This window comes from Anoplopoma fimbria, chromosome 10 (assembly GCF_027596085.1).
Source record: "Anoplopoma fimbria isolate UVic2021 breed Golden Eagle Sablefish chromosome 10, Afim_UVic_2022, whole genome shotgun sequence".
NCBI lineage: Eukaryota > Metazoa > Chordata > Actinopteri > Perciformes > Anoplopomatidae > Anoplopoma > Anoplopoma fimbria.
In genome coordinates, this window is record NC_072458.1 from 11,785,363 (window position 1) to 11,808,554 (window position 23,192).

Sequence of the window (23,192 nt, forward strand, 5' to 3'; positions counted from 1 at the left end):
ATGTATTGTTACATTCTAATGGAGGAAAACTTTCTATTTCAGCTGCAGGTCACAGCATTCCCAGCCTGGTTACCAGCACGTCGTCGGGCCTGATAAAAGCTGAGGTGAACGGTCATCAACACAACCCGTCTGAAGGGCAGCACCCACCATTCAGCATCCACATCCCTCCGGCTTACGCATCGGTCGGCAGCCCGGGGATGACCTCCCTGTTCGGCCCTGCGCCTCCCCGTCGAACGCCGAAGCAGCACAACTGCAACGCCTGTGGGAAGAACTTCTCGTCAGCAAGTGCTCTGCAGATCCACGAGCGCACGCACACTGGAGAGAAACCGTTCGTGTGCTCCATCTGCGGCAGAGCTTTCACCACTAAAGGCAATCTGAAGGTAGTTTAAGGATGTTTGTGCTGTCCGGATTCAAGCTGATTGATATATATTTAGTGGTAAAAAACTGCACAGCTTCAACTCAAATAATAAATTAATTCAGTCAATCAATTTTAAAGTTACAATTCCATCATGGGTTTAGTGGGTCTGTCCCTGCGTTCACATGTTCTTCAGCATAAATGTGTTCCGTGGCTTTCCAGGGAAAAGTCCAGAATGAAAAGAGAAAGTAAAGCATGTTTGTAAATTTAAACTGATGTTAAACTTCCTGTTGAAACAAAGAGAAATCCCTTTTTAGCAGAAAGTGTACAAATCCTACATTGCAACATATTTACATATACTTTAGCAAACCAAAGAATATTAGGAACTTGGGAGTTCACCTTTCAAAATAAAATTTGGGCTAAATCCACATAAGATACAATAGGGATTTATAATACCCTGTTCATTATTTAGTGCCAAATCTGTCCTATGATGTTTGTTTTTTAGGTATTTTTCTCACCACTAAAAAGACAAAACCCCTAAAGAAATATATATGAAGCAATCCCCAAAGATTTTTTCCATCATCATCATCATTTTTTTTTTTACATCTTTAGTGTGTCAACTATTCACCACAATTGTCTAAAAAATAAGTACAGGGCTGCTATTTACAATTATGTTCCTTATTGTTTAGTCTGCTGGTTATTTTCTCTATCAATCAATTCATTGTTTTGTATATGAAATGTCAGAAAATAATAAGAAAGGTGGCCATCAAAATTGATGTGACATCTTTAAATTGCTTGTTTTGTCAAGCCATCAGGCCATCAGGCCAAACCCATAGATATTTAAGCTCACCGTAATATAATAATACAAAGAACAGCAGAACATCTTTCGTTTGAGATGATGGAAACCTACAAATATTTGGCATTTTTGCTCTGAAATTAAGTCAAACCATGAACTGAACGGCAAAATTCTTGCTGATTAATTTTCCGTCAATGAAAGAATCCACTAATCTGCATTCAAAAAAACATTCCATTGTAGCTATGTAATTGTCAGATCTTGTAAACACAGATGCCAATAAAAGATCTGTCCAAGTTGAACAAATTCATCTGAAATTCTATAAAATTCTGTTAGATTTTTTAAATTATCTTTTGAATATTTACTGGGACCACCCATGCTAAACACGGTTGCATTTTGAAACAAAAGCATCCACTAAATCTAACGTCTTTACGTGTCGTTTTCAGGTCCACATGGGAACTCACATGTGGAACAACGCACCTGCCAGGAGAGGCCGGCGGCTGTCGGTAGAGAACCCCATGGCCCTGCTGAGTGGGGAAGCGGCGAAGTTTGGCGAGATGTTTCAGAAGGACCTGGCGGCTCGAGCGATGAACGTAGATCCTGGATTTTGGAACCGCTACGCTACAGCTATTGCCAACAGCCTGGCCAACAAGAACAACGAGATCTCAGTGATCCAGAACAGAGGCATCTCTCAGCTGCACCCTCTGACTGCAGGCATGAACAGAGTGAGCGCCGCAGGAAGTCCAATAACCAGTCTAACCAAGACAGGCATGGACCTGGGGAACAATAGACATTTTTCTATGCTCATTGATGACAGCAAAGAAATTGGAATCAATTGAAAAGATGAATGGAGACTTGATACTTATGCAATCTATTATGGACATTAAAATATTTGTAAATCATCTCCTTTGTTCTTATGTATTATATATAGACTTAAAAAAGAACTTTTTATGAATTGACAGAGAATTGTAGTGTATTCACATTTTGCTATTTTACTTTGCCGTCATTTGTGAATTTTTTTTGTTGTTCTCTATACATAAAATAAGTTGGGTAACTTGTACCTGAAAATTCCTACGGTGCTGAGATGTATGGTTGCTCTGAAGAAGGGGACATATGTTCAAATCAATAATGCAAAGAGTCTGTTATCTCCTCCGGACAGCTGCACAATGCTGCTAGCGGGTGCAAAGCACAAAAGATGCTCATAAATACCCACAATTACCAGTTGTGAATGTGACGGTGAGAACGGTTGGACCCGAATAAAAACTAGAACAAACAGTCTGTATGTTCAATTCACTTCCTCACTATGTTTAAACACTGAAAAGAGCTCTCTTGTCTTGAAGGTATTTCACACAATTGGTATTGCATTAAAAAGTTAGACTGAGCTCTTTCATTTCATTGAGCTTCATTAACTGCTTGTGCCATCTTTATCTCTCTCGGCTTTATGCTTTATGCTTTTTTTTTCTGCAAACAACTTCTGCATAAAGTTAATCAGGGGCAGGCAAGTATGTACAGACATGCACTCATAGAGAAAATGCATTTGTTAACATGCTGTTTTTGTGTGTTGGTTATCTTTGATGTTCTTGTTGTTATCCTGCAGGAATAGTAATAATACTTTTATTCATACATTTTGCAATCAGTTTTCTTTTTAAAAGCATAAATTAATTTTTCATATATCTTTTTTGTCTCTTCAGATACTTTCATATATAAACATATGCACATCCTGCAGTTCATCCTACAGTCAGGTCATTTTCTCATCCTCAACACATAATTATCGGGAACAAATCAGAAAGTGGAAGTTTTTCAGATTAATTAAGGAAATTCCTGTTTCTGTTGCTGTTTTTCTGATGAAAAACTCAATAAGCCAATTTATTTGAAACAGTTTCTGGTACTAAATGAAAAATAAACAAAGTAAGACCAAGTGGTCACCTTTAGATTTCTTGATAGGAATATGGTTGGGGTTAGGGAAGGCCTATAACTGCTGTTTTTTCTCACTGTTGTTAGGTGGAAAAAAGTGTCAACTCAGTTATTATTAGCTTTTGCGGATCTTTCGATGGCATCTCACGGTCTTAATTAGCATTCAGCAAATAGGTTATCTGCTCTAAGTTATTTTTCAACGGATAATTTATGCTGCATTCGGAGACTCTCGGAAAGTAGATACTCCATAGCGTTACATTCAATCTAGCCAACTTTTGGCAAGAAACAACATTCGTTGTTTATTTGGCTTATTTTAGAAATTCGTTGCACAAGCTCTATGTTGTGCTACGGTGACAGAATAACTGAGAGAAACTACACCTTTTATACTTTTTAATCTGAATCTTCGCGTCATAGCACTTCTCATAGTTAAATTCATAGTTACGATATTTCAGCACAGTAAGCGAACGCATCACGAGTCCCAACGAGTTTTTATTAACGTGACGTCAGGATGTGTACTGCCCAGCCAAGATGGCTGACAGCATCCCTTTAAATCCGGTACGGAAGAACTCGAGGAGAACTCCGTATTACAACTCAGCCAGACTTTCAAGGTACGGAAGGGGGTAGCTGGGCTGTTTTTTTCGGTTGCGTACTAGTGACTCAACCGTGTATGTAAAATGTTCACATTTCGCTGCCTCGCTCGCTCGCTCGCGGGGGTCGCGTGTTTGTATTCGGGTCGCGGCTGTTAGCTTATGTTGCTAGCACCGCTGTTGACAGCTCGCTTACACCATCACCCATAGAGCTCAACAGTTTTCTCATATTTAATCTGCCTTCACTACAAACTCTCATAAACGCTTAGTGTCCGCCAGGCAGTGGCTGGTATCTGTTGACCACTGCACCGCTGGGTCCCCTCCTGTCATAATATTCTCGGTCACATGACAGCTTGTCTGCGTTAACCAAGGTTGTCACATGCTATTAAAAAAAAAAAGTGTTCTTTCATACAGCAGTTGCCATTCAACGGCTTGTTAATTTGTTTCAGACTGGACGAGGATGAGCTAAAAAAGCGGACAGTAAGTGGACTAGTTGCATGACCAGGTACTTTTAGACCAGGTAGTAGTTGTCACTTATTGACTACAAACTGTGAGTGAATGTGTGTGATTGGCAGTCCACTGCGAATGTATACACTGCACCACAGTTGGCTTTGAATGCAAGCAGTTAATGTTTATTTACCATCCCATCATCACATTTAAACTGAGATAACAAGCCTCTCTGTATTCCCTTCTCTTGCTCTCAGGAATAAGATTCATGTGACAGTTAATTGGGCCCAGGAGGGGACTAGTCTGACCCCTCCACTGTGGAGGACCTTACTGCAGACTGCTGGGTCAGCTACAGAGCATCGGTCCTGAGGCTGGTAAAGCCCCATTAATAAAGCTTTTCCACTGACACGGGAAACAGTCGTTGGCAACGACGCTCGTGCTAAACAGGAGAGCCAGCAAAACCATTTTCTTTTTTTCTTTTTTTTACAAACCAGCCCACATTTCTACTGGATTTAGAGTTGTATTATGTAACCAGACGTGGGAGTCATATAGTGAGACACACTAGTATGGCTATTTACTGTATGTTGTTGGCAAGTCCCAACAGTGTCAACAAGACAGTGATAAAAAGTTGATGGTTGCCTCAAGCACGGTGGTTGATTTGTAGGTTTTGAACTCAAATCCAGTAAGTTATTGCACACGTGTTCATTTTTTGTCATTCCTTCTACAGTTTGTCTTTTTAAAAATATTCCTCTTCTCATATTTAGGCACAGGTCTTTGCTTTTATTTGCAAACTTTCCAGGCCTGCCCAGTATTCAGTATAAAGGAACACCTTTGTATGGTGACAACATTAACCCACTCTCGACGTCATGTACCTTTTTAAGTGAGGTCCATTATTTTCATGGTGGAAGGACACAGAGTGAATTAATTCTCCGTTATAGAGCCGTTTTATTATTGTCTGTTTCATGGTGAAACAGACAAGAACTTGGCTGCTCTATAAGATTACGCTGTAAAATTCGATCTCTAAATATTTTGTCCACAAGTTGACCTTAATAATGACCTTATACCCAGGTTTTCACTGTTAATTTCACAGGGAGTTTGTTTGATTGAGCAGGTGTGTGTGTGTGTGTGTGTGTGTGTGTGTGTGTGTGTGTGTGTGTGTGTGTGTGTGTGTGTGTGTGTGTGTGTGTGTGTGTGTGTGTGTGTGTGTGTGTGTGTGTGTGGTAATCACCTGAACCAATTGCATGCCGTCCCCTCTTGCTCTCCCCTTAATGACTCGGGTACCACTATCTTTCTGGTTATCAAGCTAAAGTTACATCAGTACAAGCTTTTGCATGTTTTGCTCCGACATGAGGAGCAGCTCTGGAGGGCCGTATCAGTGAGAACTACTGGTCGATCTTAAGCTCTAAATCCAGCTGATGCTAGTTTTGTGCTTGTTCACATGTCCATGATTTTTGTAGGTACATGACGCTCATTCAAGTACAGCAGAGTTTTCCAAACTTGGATTTTCTTTTGGGGCGGCATACACAAATAGATCTGCCTCCAAATGACATTGTTTTTCTTTGTAGAAGTCTGGAAATTAAGTCTTAAGTGTAAACTGAAACAAAACTTCCCACACTAGTGCATTTGCATGCAGTCAAATATAGAATTGTTCAGATATTTGTGTGGGTATCGGAACAACTATGCCTCTAAAAGCTGGTTCTGGTATGGCGAGTACGTGAGTTGATGCACCGATCAGCTATCCCGTTATCTTATCATTTATCAGTTAATTTACGCTACACTGATACAACAACATGTGTCACTCGCTACCCGTTCCCTACATCCCGCTTGATCTTAACTGCACATGTGCAACTCTCAAACTGAGATGAGAAAGAAGCGAGATGGCTCACTCGTTAGCTACTTCCATCTCATCAGACGGGAGTGTAATGTTAGCCATAGCTAGCAAAATGCCATCACCTTGACAATGGAAAACCTGTCAAACTAGATAACACAATAAAGTTCTATGGCATTCATTTTCTGTATTTATTTTTTGATGTTTTTTGAAGGTTTTAACCTGAGCCAGTGATATCAGAACATCTCAAGTTGAATGAATTAAAACATTTAATTAAGATCATGTTTAGCTTGTGAGTGCATAGATATTTTGCAGTCAGCTTTCAAGTGAGCGACACTGCATTCACACAGCAGTAATGGTTAATTATCTTCAGTGCAAACTCCACAACGCATATACATCTCTGTTTTTCAGTACATTTTTCTGCATTTCTTGTGTCTGGAATCAGCTCTCACAGAAGTCTTTGTACATTTTAAAACCAGGATGTTATTTTAATCATCAGTCCTCGGCTTTTTTCTTCAAATTCACCCGCTGTGTGCATAAAATACAGAAAAACATTCATCAGCAAATGTTCAGCCAGTCTCAACACCTGCAGTTACCACCTTCTCAGTGATATAATTAGAAAGTAAATGTTCCTCCAGTAGCCAGTGATTTGTTTCCCTGAAATATTACTGGCTGTGAATATGTTTTTTGGGTGTTTTTTAAGCAGGTAAATGCTCAGCTACAGGACAGCAGAATGGGAAATGGCCTTGACTTTTTAGTAACCAAGACAGCAGTTCTTCTTCTGAAGCAATCTGCATTCTACATTTATCAGTGTTTCAATAGGTAGATTCACTTGTTTAAATATCAACAGATTACAAAAGATTGAAAAGCGTCTTTGCTTTTCAATATAGGTTCGCTGTGGTTTAATGAATGCGGCCAGTTGTTGTGTAATTTGCATGTTCACTTTAAGTGCTTTTTAGAGCTTTGCAGTGTAATGTTTGAACTCCCTCTGTGTTGTTTTCAGTGTGCAACTAGCATTCGGTTTATGGTGGCTTGGCAAGTATTGTTAGCCCATGTAGGTTTTTCTTGTCGAGCGACAGACTGCCTTGATTATTATTTTTTTTTTTAGAGGGGCCTCATGAATAAGATATCAGGTGCTTCTCAAGAGGGTTTCCACTGAGTCCTTTATAATGTGAACAGGAGACGTGACCTGCAGTTTTTAGTGATGGAGGAACCGGGCCAACTACGCTAACTAGCTTTATTCATGCTTTTGTGCATTTCTCGTGCCATATGTAGCATTCTCTCTTTCTTAAATCTCGACTTTCATTTGAATTAAAAGAGGAGCTTATCATAATGAGAAGAGTGCAGGGTGTATGTCAATGTGCCTGGTACATTTTATATGGAACGATCATCACGATTCAATGTACGTCTTAATCGAAGAGTCTTTAAGGCTGAAACAGGGTCCTTCTGAACACAATCCATCTCAATTCCATGTTCAGTGTTTTTATGTCTGACTGCACTCTGTCCATGCAGATACTCCATAGAAGATGAGCCCTCTAACCTGGACGAGATGCCTCTGATGATGTCGGAGGAAGGCTTTGAGAATGATGAGAGCGACTACCAGACGCTGCCCCGGGCCAGAGTCAACCAGAGGCAGAGAGGCCTCGGCTGGTTCCTCCTGGGAGGGTGGAAAGTCCTCTGTGGCAGGTATCTCTACGCCATCGCATCACTGCTGTTTGTGTGGTTTTGTTACCGTGATGACTCAAAGAAATGATGCGCGGATCACATTCCAGTCTCATGTAGCTGGAGCCTTGTTCCCTTGCTTCAGTTTACTCCTGCTTCTGTTGCTGAAACAAAGTCTAACCAGAAAATTAATAATATTCTCCAGACAATCTCTGCTGTTTCATACACGCCTACTGTCTGGGTGTCCTTGGGCGATTTGAATATAAAGTTGATTATAAAGTTTGATGTAATATTCTAACTGTTAATACACTACTTATATGAGATTTGTATTCCGCAGCCTGTAGAGGCCACAGAATATAAAGTTTTATTGTAAGATTAATCTTAATTATAGTCCATGAATGGTTGCAAGGTTTTTTCCAGCTGCACGGTGGTGTAGTGGTTAGCACTGTCGCCTCACAGCAAGAGGGGCCCGGGTTCAATTCCCGGGCTGTACAACCTTCTGTGTGGAGTTTGCATGTTCTCCCCGTGTCAGCGTGGGTTCTCTCCGGGTTCTCCGGCTTCCTCCCACAGTCCAAAGACATGCAGCTTAGGTGCATTGAAGACTCTAAATTGCCCGTAGGTGTGGATGTGAGTGTGAATGGTTGTTTGTCTCTATATGTCAGCCCTGCGACAGACTGGCGACCTGTCCAGGGTGTACCCTGCCTTCGCCCATTGACAGCTGAGATCGGCTCCAGCACCCCTGCGACCCTTAACTGGATAAGCAGGTTACGGAAAATGGATGGATGGATGGATATATATATTCTTCCACATAAACAGTCTTCAAATCTTGAAGGTTCTGTGGGCCTCTTCTATGAACTCTGATCTTTAGTTCTTTCCATAGATTTTCTTTTGGATTCAAGTCAGGTGATTGGCTGGGCCATTCTAGCAGCTTTATTTTCTTTCTCTGAAACCAATTGAGAGTTTCCTTGGCTGTGTGTTTTGGATCATTGTCTTGCTGAAAGGTCCACCCTCGTTTCATCTTCATCATCGTAGATGGCAGCAGATATTTATCAAGAATGTCTCTGTACATTTTTCCATTCATCCTTCCTTCAATTATATGAAGTTTGCCAGTGCCGTATGCTGAAAAACAGCCCCACACCATGATGTTCCCACCTCCAAACTTCACTATTGGTTTGGTGTTTTTGGGGTGATGTGCAGTGCCATTTGACCTCCAAACATGGTGTGTATTATGGCATCCAAAGAGTTCAATTTTGGTCTCATCTGACCAGACTATATTCTCCCAGTATTTCACAGGCTTGTCTAAATGTGCAGCAAACTTTAAACAAGCTTCAACATGCTTTTTCTTCAGCAATGGAGTCTTGCGTGGTGAGCGTGCATACCAGGTCTTTCTGAAGCTCTCCACAAGTGGTCCTTGGCTCTTGGACAACTCTTCTGATAATTCTTTTCACTCCTCTGTCAGAAATCTTGCGAGGAGCACCTGGTCGTGGCCGGTTTATGGTGAAATGATGTTCTTTCCACTTCCGGATTATGGCCCCAACAGTGCTCACTGGAACATTCAGAAGTTTAGAAATCCTTCTGTAAGCAATGCCATCAGTATGTTTTGCAACAATAAGGTTGCGAAGGTCTTGAGAGAGCCCTTTGCTTTGACCCATCATGAGATGTTTCTTGTGTGACACCTTGGTAATGAGACACCTTTTTATAGGCCATCAGTTGGGACTGAACCAGCTGATATTAATTTGCACTGACAAGGGGCAGGATTGCTTTCTAATTACTGATAGATTTCAGCTGGTGTCTTGGCTTTCCATGCCTTTTTGCACCTCCCTATCTTCATGTGTTCAATACTTTTTCCCTGTGTCATTCCATTTTATTACACATAACTTAATTTCTGAATTTATTTGTTTGGTTTTCTTTGTATGTATGGATTACTTGGGTTGTTACTGACATTTGGTGAAAATTTCATGTCAATAGCACCTTTAGAAATATATTTACTGAGAAAAATGGTGACGTGTTAAATACTTATTTTACCCTCTGTATATATGTGTATATATATACACACACACACACACACACACACACACACACACACATACATATACACACTGTTTTCCTATAATTACTTCCTCTGCTGTGCTGCAAAGCATAATCACTAGTTATTGTACTTTGGTTTGGACCTTTAACCACTCTGAAAGTTGTCAGTGTTTTTTGTCATTCTGTAAATGTATGCGCAGTGTATAATGACGTTGGATTTCAAACGCACCGGTAGCTGTGCGTGAAGCGCAGAGAGACGATAAGGCCATGTTTTTTGTTTTTTTTCCGGGTCGAGTTCCTCGATGCGCACCATCAGTCCAAAAAGATTTTCAGCTCAAACAAAACTGAGCGGGTTTTATCCAGCTAATGATTCATTTGACAGGTTTTGCCCTCTAAAGATGCTCCTTTCGGAGGGGGTTTTGTTTGTTCATGCCAGAACAATAACGTGTGACATTTATAAACAAATGTTTGCACAGCACCAAAACCCCAAAAAGCAACATTTACCCATGTAGGAATTTCATAGAATATTCTGCTTTCCTGTGCCGTCCTGTTGTTAGTGGTGCGTCTCTGGTTAAAGCTGCATATTGATTCCCCCCCCAACTAATGAACAAATCGGATTTTTCACAGCTGACCAGTTTGATGCTTTCCAGTAATTTTGTGTGTGCTTAGTGTGGGATTATAAAACCCAAATAATTCACGCTGAATAAGCCCCGACTGTTCAAATGGCATATTATTTGAATAGCATTCATTTGCTCAAATAAATCGCTCATATGAAAGTGGACCGGGAGGTGCACAGAGGCAGAGAACATTGAGGCCAACGCAAACAAGACTTTTTTTTTTTTTTTTTCTACCAAAGTTGATTTATTTAGCTTTATGTTTTGCCAACTTGCTTAAAAAGTGGAAAGGCCAAGTCGATCAGCATGACGGTATACACTGACACTCTCCCCTCTCCTCCCCCCAAACACCCCTCAGGTGCCAGTTTAGGTCACGCTCACAGCTGCTCTCATTGTAATTTACAGCCACACTACAACTCTGTTTGCCTTTTGATATCAGATATGCTAGATAAGCCCCCATGTAGTCATTATCAGGTTGATAGAAAGTCAAATACAAATAATAAAAAATAAAAAAGTTAATGTCAACTCACAATCCATCTCTTCACTCCAATCCCTTCTTAGGACTTTCATAATGTCACAATAATAACACAAGTGTTCTTTGCATGTGACAGTCAACATGAGGAGAAATCACCAAAGACGAGTGTTTATCACATTCTGCCATACAGTATCATTTGTCTGCACACATACATACAATATGTGCTGTTCTAAAGGTTTTAATAGATACTCAGCTCTTAAACTCCCATTAGCCTGGGAATTCCCTCCTGGAGAGATACTAACCTTTTCAGAGCATCTAAAGTGCTGTAACCAAATAACTTCTTAATAAAATTGTGTCAAAAGAAGCCTTGAAGATCCAATTAACACTGACCGAATGATCTGATTATGAAACTATAATTAACTATAATATGGTCTGTTGAAAAAAACAAAACAACTTTTTAATATGTGACAATAAAAAATCCAAGTGAAAATCAGTTTCAAGTTATCTACTTCTTTTTTTTTTTATCAGGATGTTTTGCAGTGAAAGTTGGTGAAAAGGACTCGACTGGCCTGCATCTTCCTCTTTTAATACAATTTCAACTAAACATATTTTATTGATTAAGGTCCCTAATTTATGCATTGTGCTTATCCTACCCTACTTATTTCTTGCATCCTTATCAGGTGACGACATTAACATAAATGACTTGGTGAAATCATTATTATTTTTATTTTTATTTTACCAGGTCACTTCAAGTGTCTGATGGTGTAGGACACAAATTAAACTCAGCTGGGACAATTGGTAAATTAAAGTAAAAAGTTGATCGTTACAAAGCAAAGCAAACATGCCAAACTATTCCCCTTCTTCTTAATTGTTAGGATTTTCTGTTCCTCCTTGTCTAATGTGATGGTGCTGCGAAGCATATTTTTTTCGCCTCAGGTAATCAAGCAAGTTTGACTGCAGGATCATTTGTGTTTATTTCGTCACTCACGCAAGATCTGCTGGTTAGGAGGAGGAGCTCACCTCCACGTAGATATCAACAATGTTTCTTTCCACCTTTTCTTTCCCTCATCAACCATGGTTGAAATAACCAATGTCGCTGCTTTTGGAGCTTTTGTTGAAGTCCCAGATACGTAGAAAAACCAAACGGGCCTTCTGAATACATCTTGTTCACTACAGCGGTACGAGCTCAAAATAAACAGATATTGCTGCGATTTAATTTAAACAAACTGATCAAAAGCATTCAAAAATAACCACGTAATGATGACGATTTTGTGAATGGAGTTTGGATTCGATCACAGCGATGCTATGCTAACATTGTAGCTTTTCAAAAAAAAATTCGTCTCGGTAATAAATACGGCAGCAACGTCATTTTTTTATACACAGAGTTTTCTCAATCTCTGTACAAATATGAAGTATTGTCGTAGAGCTCTCGGTGGCCTATAATACTATAATAATATAATACTATAATAATGTACTACAACCATTTCTGATTTAACGTCGTCATTGGGGACGGGAGGGCCTCAGCGCTCATGGGCTTTTGCAACGCAGCCTTTACATGAATTTCTTGTTCCAAGTTGAAACATTTCAACTCATTCACTCCGCGCCGGCACAAATTGGCATCTATTCACATCTTGGCATTGACTTTATATGTAATGTCGCCACACAAAAAATTTGCTTGGCGTTTGGTGGACTGTTGATTGCAAAAAATAAAAAAAAGGGCAACTTAAAGATGTCACCGAGGCTTTGTGGAAATTATTTTCCAGAGCAAATAATGAATCCATTATTCAAAAGAGTTATTGGCAGATTAATTGATGACGAAATTGATTGTTGCAGCCCGATCCATTTAGTAGCATGTGGTTGGCGTGAGGATTTACACTGAATCACATCGATGTCTTCCTCTCTCAGCTGCTGTGACTGCCTGGCTCGCGTCTGTCGGAGGAGGAAGGAGCTGAAGGCCAGGACGGTTTGGCTCGGCTGCCCGGAGAAATGTGAGGAGAAGTACCCCAAAAACGCCATTAAAAACCAGAAGTACAACATCTTCACCTTTGTGCCTGGGGTGAGTCGGATTTGTGCTCAGTTCACTGTCCCTCCTTATGTAACGGAAGTCACTTTTAATGCTCTGAAACACAGATGTTATGGCTTTTTTTTGAGTCAATGTTCCCTCTTTTATTAACTTTTACAATCCCCACAGTGGCACTTGGTCCCTTCCAGTTGAAATATGTCACACATTAACAGTATGTGAAGCACAGTAGCATGTGCTGGTTCTAATTGTTAACTGTTCTGTCATTAGGTTAAGGGTTTACACTGTAGGGGACATTAGAGATCCATCAGAGTTACTTATTAAAAAACCAAATGGTTCCATGATTAAGAGGAGCCGCCTTTGGCCCGGGCCATAAAATGTCAACTGTCTGTTAGAGGGCCAGATATTCTCATCGACGGCGAACACAACGGCTCTGTTTTTCTCCCAAGGCGTTGAATTATTAAATACACACAAATTGAGTTCAGCAGTGTGCATTTTTCCCCCAAAGGTCACGGGGTTCATTAACCGCCGAGCGCCGTCAATTGATCGCGTTGTCTCTGATAATCTGTGAAGAGATGCAAGGCTCTCATTATTGCAAACATTATTCAAAATCTGACCTTAGATGAATGGAGTACTAAAGGATTCCTGTTGATGGATAGCCCATTAGCAAAGAGCCCTCTGTAAGTCACAGGTGGCACTTTGGTATGTGTGATTCAAGGAAGTCCAGTTTTTCCTTCTTCATTTATTATGGTGGTTATCTGTTTATTCTGCAAGGCGTACGCACCAACTGCACCAAGTTACCGTGCAGGATGGAATCTGTACCTGAAGGCCATTTGGAACAGAAGTTCTTAAAGTGTCTGAGTTTCCATTAGGTTAATGTAAAGTTAACAGCATTAACGCGTATCTGATTCCACCTTGGAACATGTACAGTAACCCATTCTGCCCGCTTTGTTGCTGCCGTTGCATCCTCTTTGTCTTCCTTTGGCGGCTGTCGTCGTCTTCGGCTCACCTCGCTGAAAGTCTGTCTTCTGCTCCCCATCTCAGGTTCTCTACCAGCAGTTCAAGTTCTTCCTCAATCTCTACTTCCTGGTAGTCTCCTGCTCCCAGTTTGTGCCGTCTCTGAAAATCGGATACTTGTACACGTACTGGGCACCTCTGGTAAATGCACATTTTTACGCTGTAATGGATTTGGTCTCTAACAAATAATACGCAACCAAACCCAGTTGGAGCAGAAATTATAGCTGATTAATCGATTGGTTAAAAGTATTTTGATAATCAATTTCTCATTTCAGTAATGTTTTCACGCAAAATGTCAAACATTTTCTAGTTATAGCTGTAGGAGGGTTTGTTGCTTGTAATGTGCTACAGGTGGTGTGATGGTTTTGATCAAAGCTTGCAAAGTGAAGCATTGTGGTTCCTTAAAATTCCTTAAATTTGTGACTTAAATATCTGAGAATTTTGGGCAGATTTATGACCATATAAAGTCAGAATATTCAAGTTTTTCTCTAATAAATTTGTGAGGTTTTTTTCTAGTAAATTTACCACTTTAGTCTCAGAATATTCAAGTTTTTTCCTTATTCATTCAATTTAATTTACTATAAAATGAACTTTTACCTACTAAAACCCTAATATGCCTTTGTACATCTTTTATCCCATGGACAAAGTTTAAATCATATTTACAGTTTCCAGCTTTGTGTTGTTCTTATGATCAAGCTGTTTCTTCTTAGAGGAAGAGGTGTATTGTTGGGACCTCATTTGAGAATTACATTTTTCCTTTTTCAACAACAAACAGTGTCCAAAGTTCAGACTCTTCTTAGTTAAAAGAGACTCACATTTGTATTAAGAGTTAATAAAGTGACAAGTGAGCCTTACATGAGTGTAAAAGAAAGCTTCATATGTTAATTGATTCTGTTATTATTGAAGCGTTCCAAACGGTCATGAGGTGCTTGTGTTTGTCACCCAGGGTTTTGTGTTAACCGTTACGATGGTGCGAGAGGCCGTGGATGAAGTGCGCCGGTACCAACGTGACAAAGAGATGAACTCTCAACTCTACAGCAAGCTCACAGTGCGAGGTGAGTGAGAGAAATCTGTCCACACTGATATTATGACAACGGATACTCCAGCGTATAGTCAAGCTCCCCCCGTGAATTCAAGAGACGGCACTCCACTGGATCGACACTTGTAACAGAAGTCATTCCTCTCACTGTGATTGCATCGATTTTCTTTTTTTTTTTTTCTCTCTCTCAGTTTCTCAACACCGTATGATCTAAGCTCTGTCCCTTTGTTGAATGTGTGGTGAAATCCCCATGTGTGGTATCCGTGTCCGTGGCTGTGGATGCAGCATCACACTCTCTCCGTGTGCTCATGTGCACGTACATAGATAGCTAGTGTGCTCGTGAGCGCAGAAAAAAGAAGAAGAGAGGAGGAGGAAGAAGAAGAAGGGTTAGCGGCGGATATTGAGGCAATATAATTGAGAGTGACCCTGTGTGCCATTGTTTTTGCCCAGAGATAAAAACAGAGGGGTATTACATTATCATGCTGGAGGAAATCAATCTGTAAGAAGGGGGGAGAGAGAAATAGCAAAAAAGTTGGTTGTGGTTTTGAGAGTCAGCGTAATTTTCAAGTGCCAGAAATCAATACATTCATTTTATTTCATAGCTACTTAAAAATTCACAGCATTTCTTAAAAATGAACAGTCTTATCCTGATGTGAAGTTGGTGTCATTCAACCTGTCGCTTTTTTCTTTAGGTAAAATTCAAGTGAAGAGTTCAGACATACAAGTTGGGGACCTGATCATCGTTGATAAGGTAAATCTTTATGTTTCCTGTAGATATCTTTTCATGCACTGATTTTTAAAGGATCAGTTTTGGTCAGTTATCTGCGATGTATGTTATTCTCCCAAGAACTCATTTATATCTGAAAATCAGTTTATTTGCCTCAATTTTAAGTTTCTGATAACAATAGAGTCAACATCAGTTTACTAATTAGGAAGTAAGCTCTTTAGAATGCATTACGCACATGTTCAAATGTTAAATTATAAACCAGTTCTATATAAAGACAATATGTTTCTAAAGCAGTGTGTTTTAGAAAAGACTTGTGTTAGATGCCTGACAAAGAGAAGAAATTAGATTATGTTTTTAACTTTTACATCCCACTGCATTATGGGTGTTTTAAGTGAAATGTGACTGATTACTCTTTCTCTTTCTAATGTTAGTTAATCAGTACAATTAATGGGTGCATTGCTTCACCAGCTTCTAAGGTTTCAGTTAATTTAAAGGGACAGTTCATCACTCATTTTGCTTCTTAACTGTAGGACTATTTATCAATCATGATCATTTTGGTGTGAGTTGCTGAGTGTTAGATATATCATCCAAAGAAATGTCTGCCTTCTCTTCAATATAGTGGAACTAGTTTGGCTTCTGTGGTGCTCAAAGCACCCAAAATTTGAAAAAAAACTTAATGTCTCTTTACCAGAAATCATGACCCAGCTACTGAAGACAGCCAAAGACCGTCTTGTCAGCAGTTTCATTTAGGAAACAATCTAGACTAATAAATAGCCCTAAAGGTAAGAGGGTAAATAGGTATTTTTGATTTTGCCTCTTTTTCCGGTTTTATAATTTTTTATAGCATTTTTTCAAATCAGTGATTTTATGCATCACTACTCATTCTCTCAAAAGAGGAAAAAGGGGAGTTTAAGGGGATTTTGAAAATTTGACCAGACTTTAAAGCAGATAGAATAACTTAACAGGGTTTGAGTCACAGTGTTAATCAGAGTTTTTCTTTACTGTGACTGTGAAACCGATAATGCACCTTTGATACTATAAAAACTCACACTCGCATGTTAAGCATGTGATTCTTCGGTTTCAGCTCAGCCAACATGAAATGTAGCTGCTGCTAAATTTCCATTACTGTGTGTTAGACAGACTTTAAAAAAACGGTTTCTCCTTCACCCTCTGGTCAAGGTATTGACCTTGTTTAATTATTCAGGAAGATTCATCTTGCTTTTGTCACAGTGCTCAGTAACACAGCGCCATTTTGCACATTTGTTTCTTTCTTCTTTGTAGAACCAAAGGATTCCTGCAGACATGATATTCATGAGAACGTCGGAGAAAAATGGTGAGCGGGCAAAATGTTTGTGTAACTTTATCAATGGGAAGCACGACAGTGCCGAAAAGACATATGATGATCAACAAAACTCCTCCTTTTAAAATTGGGTTGTATGAGGTACTTACCATAGTCTGTGTATAACCTACACTGGATGGCGGTCGGCACGCCTTCAGCTTGGAGAGACCTACAGGGGAACTAGAGCTGTTATCTATGCAATCTTCAAAGCCACCAGACTCCATTTTACCACACAGAACACAGGAGTTGCTGGGTTTCTGCTGCCCCAACAGGGAATGTAGTTTGTGTTATTGTGTGACTTTTGTGAATCAAACTAAGCCTTTAACACACCAAAGTCACACAATAAAGCAAACTAACTAAACAATCGAGGCAGTGTCAGACCAGCAATATGTGCTACCTGTAAAATGACTGTTCTTGACAATCTTTCTTTGGGGGCTTCAAAGAAAGATTGTTTTTTTTCTAGCTGGGCCTTTCTGTAAGGTGGCTTAAATAGGTTGGTAATACATTGACTATTAAAAAGTACCTCGTATAATTTGAATTTAAAAAATCCAAACTAGCCCTCTAAATTGTTGAAACATAGATAAGCTATTGCAATAGATTAAATATCCATCCATCCATCTTCCGTAACCGCTTATCCAGTTAAGGGTCGCGGGGGTGCTGGAGCCGATCCCAGCTGTCAATGGGCGAAGGCAGGGTACACCCTGGACAGGTCGCCAGTCTGTCGCAGGGCTGACATATAGAGACAAACAACCATTCACACTCACATCCACACCTACGGGCAATTTAGAGTCTTCAATGCACCTAAGCTGCATGTCTTTGGACTGTGGGAGGAAGCCGGAGAACCCGGAGAGAACCCACGCTGACACGGGGAGAACATGCAAACTCCACACAGAAGGTTGTCTGGCCCGGGAATTGAAATGCAGAAATAAAATACATTAAACAGACAGAATGCTTTACAGATTAACTTTTTGGGCCCCGTGGCACTTTAAACAACTGTGTCAAGATCATTCGGATGAGAAATGTGACTTTTTTTCCCCCAATAGTTCCAGTTCTATGACATCATCTCCACCACGTGATGTGATCTATATGATTTATGTCACATTCTTTAGTGACTGATGATGCAAATTCCAATTAATCAATGGGCTGCGTCAGATCCCGGCTCTCTTCTAAGGGGCATCGGGAGGAAATGTTCTGAGGACATCATATCCATCAATCTTTGATGTGTCAATATGCTTGGCAGGGAGTTGTTGAGGTCTTAATGCCTTACACACACACACACACACACACACACACACACACACACACACACACACACACACACACACACACACACACACACACACACACACACACACACACATCTCAGTGATGCTATGTGAGGAGTGCCATTGCAGCAGAAAGAAAGCATGAATCATCCTCCTGGTGATAATGTTTTCCATCATAGTTAACCCTCCAGGGATGGTTTATAGCTGCCCTTTACCCTCTCTGTCAAATAGCTGCCCTCATCCATCAGTTTCATATGTAATAATACCTCAGATCAATACAGGTCACCACTGCTCAATGTTTATCGGACCTTGCAGTGTCCACAGCAGCCACTGATGCTCTGGGTTGTGCTACAGGCTCTAGTGCACTGTTTCTGTTGACGTTTGACATGCTAGTTTATTATAGTAACATCATTTTTACAAGCAAAATATGTCCGAATTTTTAAAAATCTGTGCTATTTAAGCATAAAGTGCTCTATTTAACACAAACTCCAAACAAATTCATCAAAACGGTCTAATGTTTGTTGGCTGAACATTGATTTAACCTTCAATACCCCCAGGGTTTAACAAAATATATGTAAAAACATAGTAAACATTAGATTTTCTTTGTGGAATTGTGATACAGCCATAAAAACATTTTTACTTTACTTTAAAGTGAGACCATGCAACTTTTAAAAGATGAAAACATCGTGTTCCTCTGACAAATGTAAAGTAGCAATCATAAGCTCTAAATTGCACCTTCTCATTAATTCAACGCATTTAGGGTTTTTGCTGCTCCAGCCTGACTTGGTCTGGTATGACCAGGGTCTTTATTGTGGCTTATGTTAGCTGACCGTAGCTAGATATTAGTGTGTAAATAACACTACAGAGTCAATAAACTGACTTTTCTTCTTCTTGTGCTTCTATTAAGCTATGTGTTTAGCATTTAACCCCTTGGCTGCATTCACACCACTTCAGGCATTGCGGTGATTGGCGCAGGGCTGTTGGACGAGTGGGAGTGTCACTTAAATGGCCCATTTGAGTGACTCCTATTTGATTGACCTTTTTGATCTGAATGGAACATTGATCGCCGGTTTACGCGATTGGCCTCCGCAGCGTGACGTGAAGTTGCGTTTCTCCTAAAGTTGACTCTGTTTCAAATGTTGTTTTTTTGGGTTTTTTTATCGGCATGCCCTGCAGACCCCCGCAGCCTAAACACAACGCCTGTTTTGGTGTCCTGTAATTGCAGCATGTGGCCAAAGTTGCAGCATGTGGCCAAAGTTTTGGCCACAAATCAGTCTTGATAGCATTTCTGTTTCTTGTTTTTTTCAGGTTCATGTTTCATCAGAACAGACCAGCTGGACGGAGAAACGGACTGGAAACTGAAGGTTGCTGTCGGCTGCACGCAGCATCTTCCTGCAGTGGGGGTACGGATACATTACGACGTAGTGAACCTCTGGTAACAGACAAATCGATTGTGAATGAGCTAGAGAGTGTTCCGTTATCACTAAGAGCATTGCTCATCAAATGAAGTTGCCTGGCTGTGATGGAAAACCTAATCACTGATGACAAACAGCAAGAACAGTCTGGACCTGACAGCGGCTTCCTATTAACTGAGGGGATACTCAACACTTTAAGATTTAAGTTGAGTAGATGAGGTTTTTTTTGTTGCCACTTAGTGTGATCAGAGAATTAAAGTTTCAACAAGCGGTTTGATGAATGAGCCGTGGTATCCGTATAGAGTTTCAAGAGAAGTGAAGATAGCAAGAGTTGTCTTCACTTAAGCCACCATTCAACCGTGTTACAATGTTATTGCTCAATTTGGGAGGACTTATTCCAAGTATTTGAGAATGTATCAAAAACGTACCTTCTGTGAAGAATCAAGACCGATCAGTTTGATGCTCTTTTGTAATTGTTCTCAGTCCGAAAGGGTGCTTAATATCTCTGATGGTAAAAAAGTGAGCAGACACACGGTAATGTTACATCAGATTAATAGTCTTTTGTTCCTGTATGCTAAAAGATCAGGTCATAATGTATGTACAAGATAGTAGTAGTACTTTGAAATTTCCATAAGGCTAGAGGGTCATTCTAAGATAGGTTAATGAAAAGTAAATGTTATTATTATCTCTGCCAAGGAGGTCATAGTTTAAGTTTTTTTGTTGGGTTTGTCTATTAATTTATTTTTATTTTATTTTTTGCTTGATCCGGTCTGTTTGTTATTGTGTCTAAGTAAGTCTAAAGGTTCAGAATTCTCGCATCCCGTCCACATTGTCGATATCATTTTTAGATTCATGAACTCTTCCCGGCACTCCTCTCTGACAACTCTCACTCACGTATCCACCGTTGTCTTCCAGCAACTGGTAACCTCTCGCAATATTTCAAAATGAGACTTCTCTTTGAGTGAGACTTGGTTGGACACAATAACAAACAGGCCGGATCAAGTGAAAGTAGTCCGCACCATTCTGTCTCAATACTGAACCAAAAATAAATTAAAAAGGTTGTCCCAATTAGTTACTTACAAAATACCAAAGATGCCCTTAAACTTAAAACTTAAAAACCACCAACAACATGAGAGTACTGACTACATTCAGACTTGGGTGTTATTGTTCCTCTGCGTCTTCTCTAAATCACAGAATAATTCCAACTACGCTCAGCAGACACACTGATCTCTATGAATGCATCGAGATGCTGCTGAGTCTCTGAGCTCTCCTCTGTCAAATGCTGGAGCAACACTACTCTCCGTTGGGGGTTCAGTAAAATAATCTTCCCTGCTCCTCTCTTAACCGCTCTGCCCATGTTCTCACCAGGAGAACACTATCTGAGCATGACTGAGGGCTGCCTGGCCGCTGCAGAGCCTGCCCATCTAAATAATTGAATATTTACAATCAATTTAGTTCCACTCGGAGCAAAATAATAAAAGATGGTGTTAGGTAGTTGACAGGCCAAAGGCTGCAGTCGTACATGTTGGGATGACTGAGAGAAGCAGATGATTGAAGACTTATGGTTCAATCTTTATTATTGTTTTTTCTTTTGAGCTTCTGTTTCTTTTATTTATTTATTAATATTTAAACTGCTTTCAAGTATTTATGTAATTTCTGTTGATTTGAATCCAATAATAAATATCCAAAATCCAATAAATGCAGTTCCATTTTGCTTCAGAATTGAGAATGGAGAAAATGCATTACATTTATATCTTAACTGAAGGTCAACTTATCGTTTTTTTGTCTCAATTGTCTCCATGACAACTTGAAGACCACGACATGTTCAGATAGTAAATGGACCTTGAGTTGAGATTATTGTGTCAAACTATTAATATACAGTTTACACTGCAAACATGAAAGTATACTTAAAGATCATACACAGCACAACTATTAAATTTATCTGCAACTATATTGATATTTGATTAATCAGTTTTTAAAGAAAAATTCTCTGATTCAAGTTTCTTAAACATGAGTATTTTATTTTACTCCTCTGTTACAGTCAACTTAATATATATTTAGAGGTGTGTCTTTGGGAGACACTGATCTTTCTGACATTTATTAGACCAAACAACTAATCGATTAATGAAGAAATTATTTGTCAGATTAATTGACAATGAAAATAATCGTTAGTTGCAGCCCTACACATCACAAAGCAAAAATGTTTGGTGTAAAAAAAATAAAAGAAATAGTATGGAAAACAATCACTAACTGTGGTTATTGATTAAAAAATATTTTTATATGTATGTATTAATACTGAATCCTCCCTCTTTCTGCCTCCTTGTCTCAGGATCTCTTCTCCATCAGCGCCTATGTCTACGCCCAGAGGCCTCAGCTGGACATCCACAGCTTCGAGGGGAACTTCACACGGGTACAGTAGCTCGCTGAGGTTTTTACAACCTGTTAAACTCGTGAAGAGCATTTCTATAGGAACTGGGTTGACATAGAAGACGTGTATCACCGCCGTTTGTTGACAAGTGGTCCACAACAAGAGCCTGTGCGTCCATCCAGGCCCGTTGTTGTCTCCGTCAGCTATACCTCTTACATCACCGGCAGGTTCTCTCTGCAGCTCAAGCTCCATCAATCCCGTCCTGCTTGTTGCTTGGCGATTTTTTTTTTTTTCTTCTTCTTCTTTTTTTTTTTTATTAATAGCAGATTAGCGCAGCCCCCACAGAGAGGAGAGCTCCAGTACAAAGGAAGGCTTTGTTGCCCGTCTTCACTCTTGGCCACACACCAGGCTTAGTGAGCGAGCACTTCCTCCGCTCATTCATCCTCCGCGGCCTTCCTTTGCATAGCGTGTGCTTTTAGTCCGAGCAGGATGGAGGGAGAGAAAAAACAAAAAAAAGGGTTCCCACAGATCGGCAGCAAAAGAACTTACCTATTTATGAGGGGGTTTTTTTTCTTCCTTGAGACGGATATAGTGGCTTTGTTTCTGCGGTCTTTTTATCGAGACCCCTCTGCAGTTATGAACACCGCAGTGCGATGCCAATGTCAGAGCGGTCAAGCGCTCTGCGACCTACCATTTATTTTTCATGCACCTCTTCCCACGTCTGAGTGGATTGACAGGATGTGGCTGCTTAGGTATCATAATTATCATATCGGGCAGGCAACTTGAGCCGAAACTGGAGCCTCGACTCTGCACTCCTGACTCCAGCCATTTCCAGCTCTCTTCTTTATTTAAGAGAGAAGGGTGAAACAGAGGGAGGGGGGTGTGTGTGAAATAAGAGGCTCTCCATGGGCTTTTTATCACTGAAATCTCATCTATGTGTACTTTCTATACTGTTTTTAAAAGGAGCCTCTATCGCCACGCCAGATCTAGTGAATGTATTGATAAAGGGACCACTGTATTGCTACAGTCTGCACAACTGTGTCAGGTGCTTGTGAAAATTAATGGCACCGAGGAGCCTGTGGGCTTTCAGCTGAGCTTGTTTTCCTCAATTCTAGACAGCTGAAATGTTCATTTTCAGGCACAATTTATTTTGCCTTGAAAGAACAGAGAATAAAATTGACTGAATGTGATCCAAGAAAGAACACATTTTACAATATATTTTTTATAAAAAAATAAAAATATATATGTAAGAGCATTAATAATTAAATTCTATCAAAAAGCGAAAGTCGAAATTAGTTT

The 23,192-nt window shown here is 40.0% G+C and overlaps 2 protein-coding genes across 5 annotated transcripts in view; both read left to right on the plus strand.

The window, feature by feature from the left end:
* sall3b (spalt-like transcription factor 3b) overlaps positions 1–2,416 on the plus strand; it is a 29,127-nt gene extending 26,711 nt beyond the window's left edge. For all 4 annotated transcript variants that reach the window (XM_054605878.1, XM_054605879.1, XM_054605880.1 and 1 more), the window contains 2 exons: positions 43–380; positions 1,595–2,416. In XM_054605878.1, coding sequence (XP_054461853.1) covers positions 43–380; positions 1,595–1,987 — 731 coding nt within the window. In that variant the 3' untranslated portion in view covers positions 1,988–2,416. The remainder of the gene's footprint in view (positions 1–42; positions 381–1,594) is intronic.
* A 1,169-nt stretch (positions 2,417–3,585) lies between these two features.
* Positions 3,586–23,192, plus strand: part of atp9b (ATPase phospholipid transporting 9B) — a 48,306-nt gene continuing 28,699 nt past the window's right edge. The window contains exons 1-9 of the mRNA XM_054605895.1: positions 3,586–3,670; positions 7,437–7,610; positions 12,609–12,759; positions 13,768–13,881; positions 14,687–14,795; positions 15,472–15,530; positions 16,788–16,839; positions 19,419–19,513; positions 21,855–21,935. Of these exons, the coding sequence (XP_054461870.1) occupies positions 3,591–3,670; positions 7,437–7,610; positions 12,609–12,759; positions 13,768–13,881; positions 14,687–14,795; positions 15,472–15,530; positions 16,788–16,839; positions 19,419–19,513; positions 21,855–21,935 (915 nt within the window). The 5' untranslated portion in view covers positions 3,586–3,590. The remainder of the gene's footprint in view (positions 3,671–7,436; positions 7,611–12,608; positions 12,760–13,767; positions 13,882–14,686; positions 14,796–15,471; positions 15,531–16,787; positions 16,840–19,418; positions 19,514–21,854; positions 21,936–23,192) is intronic.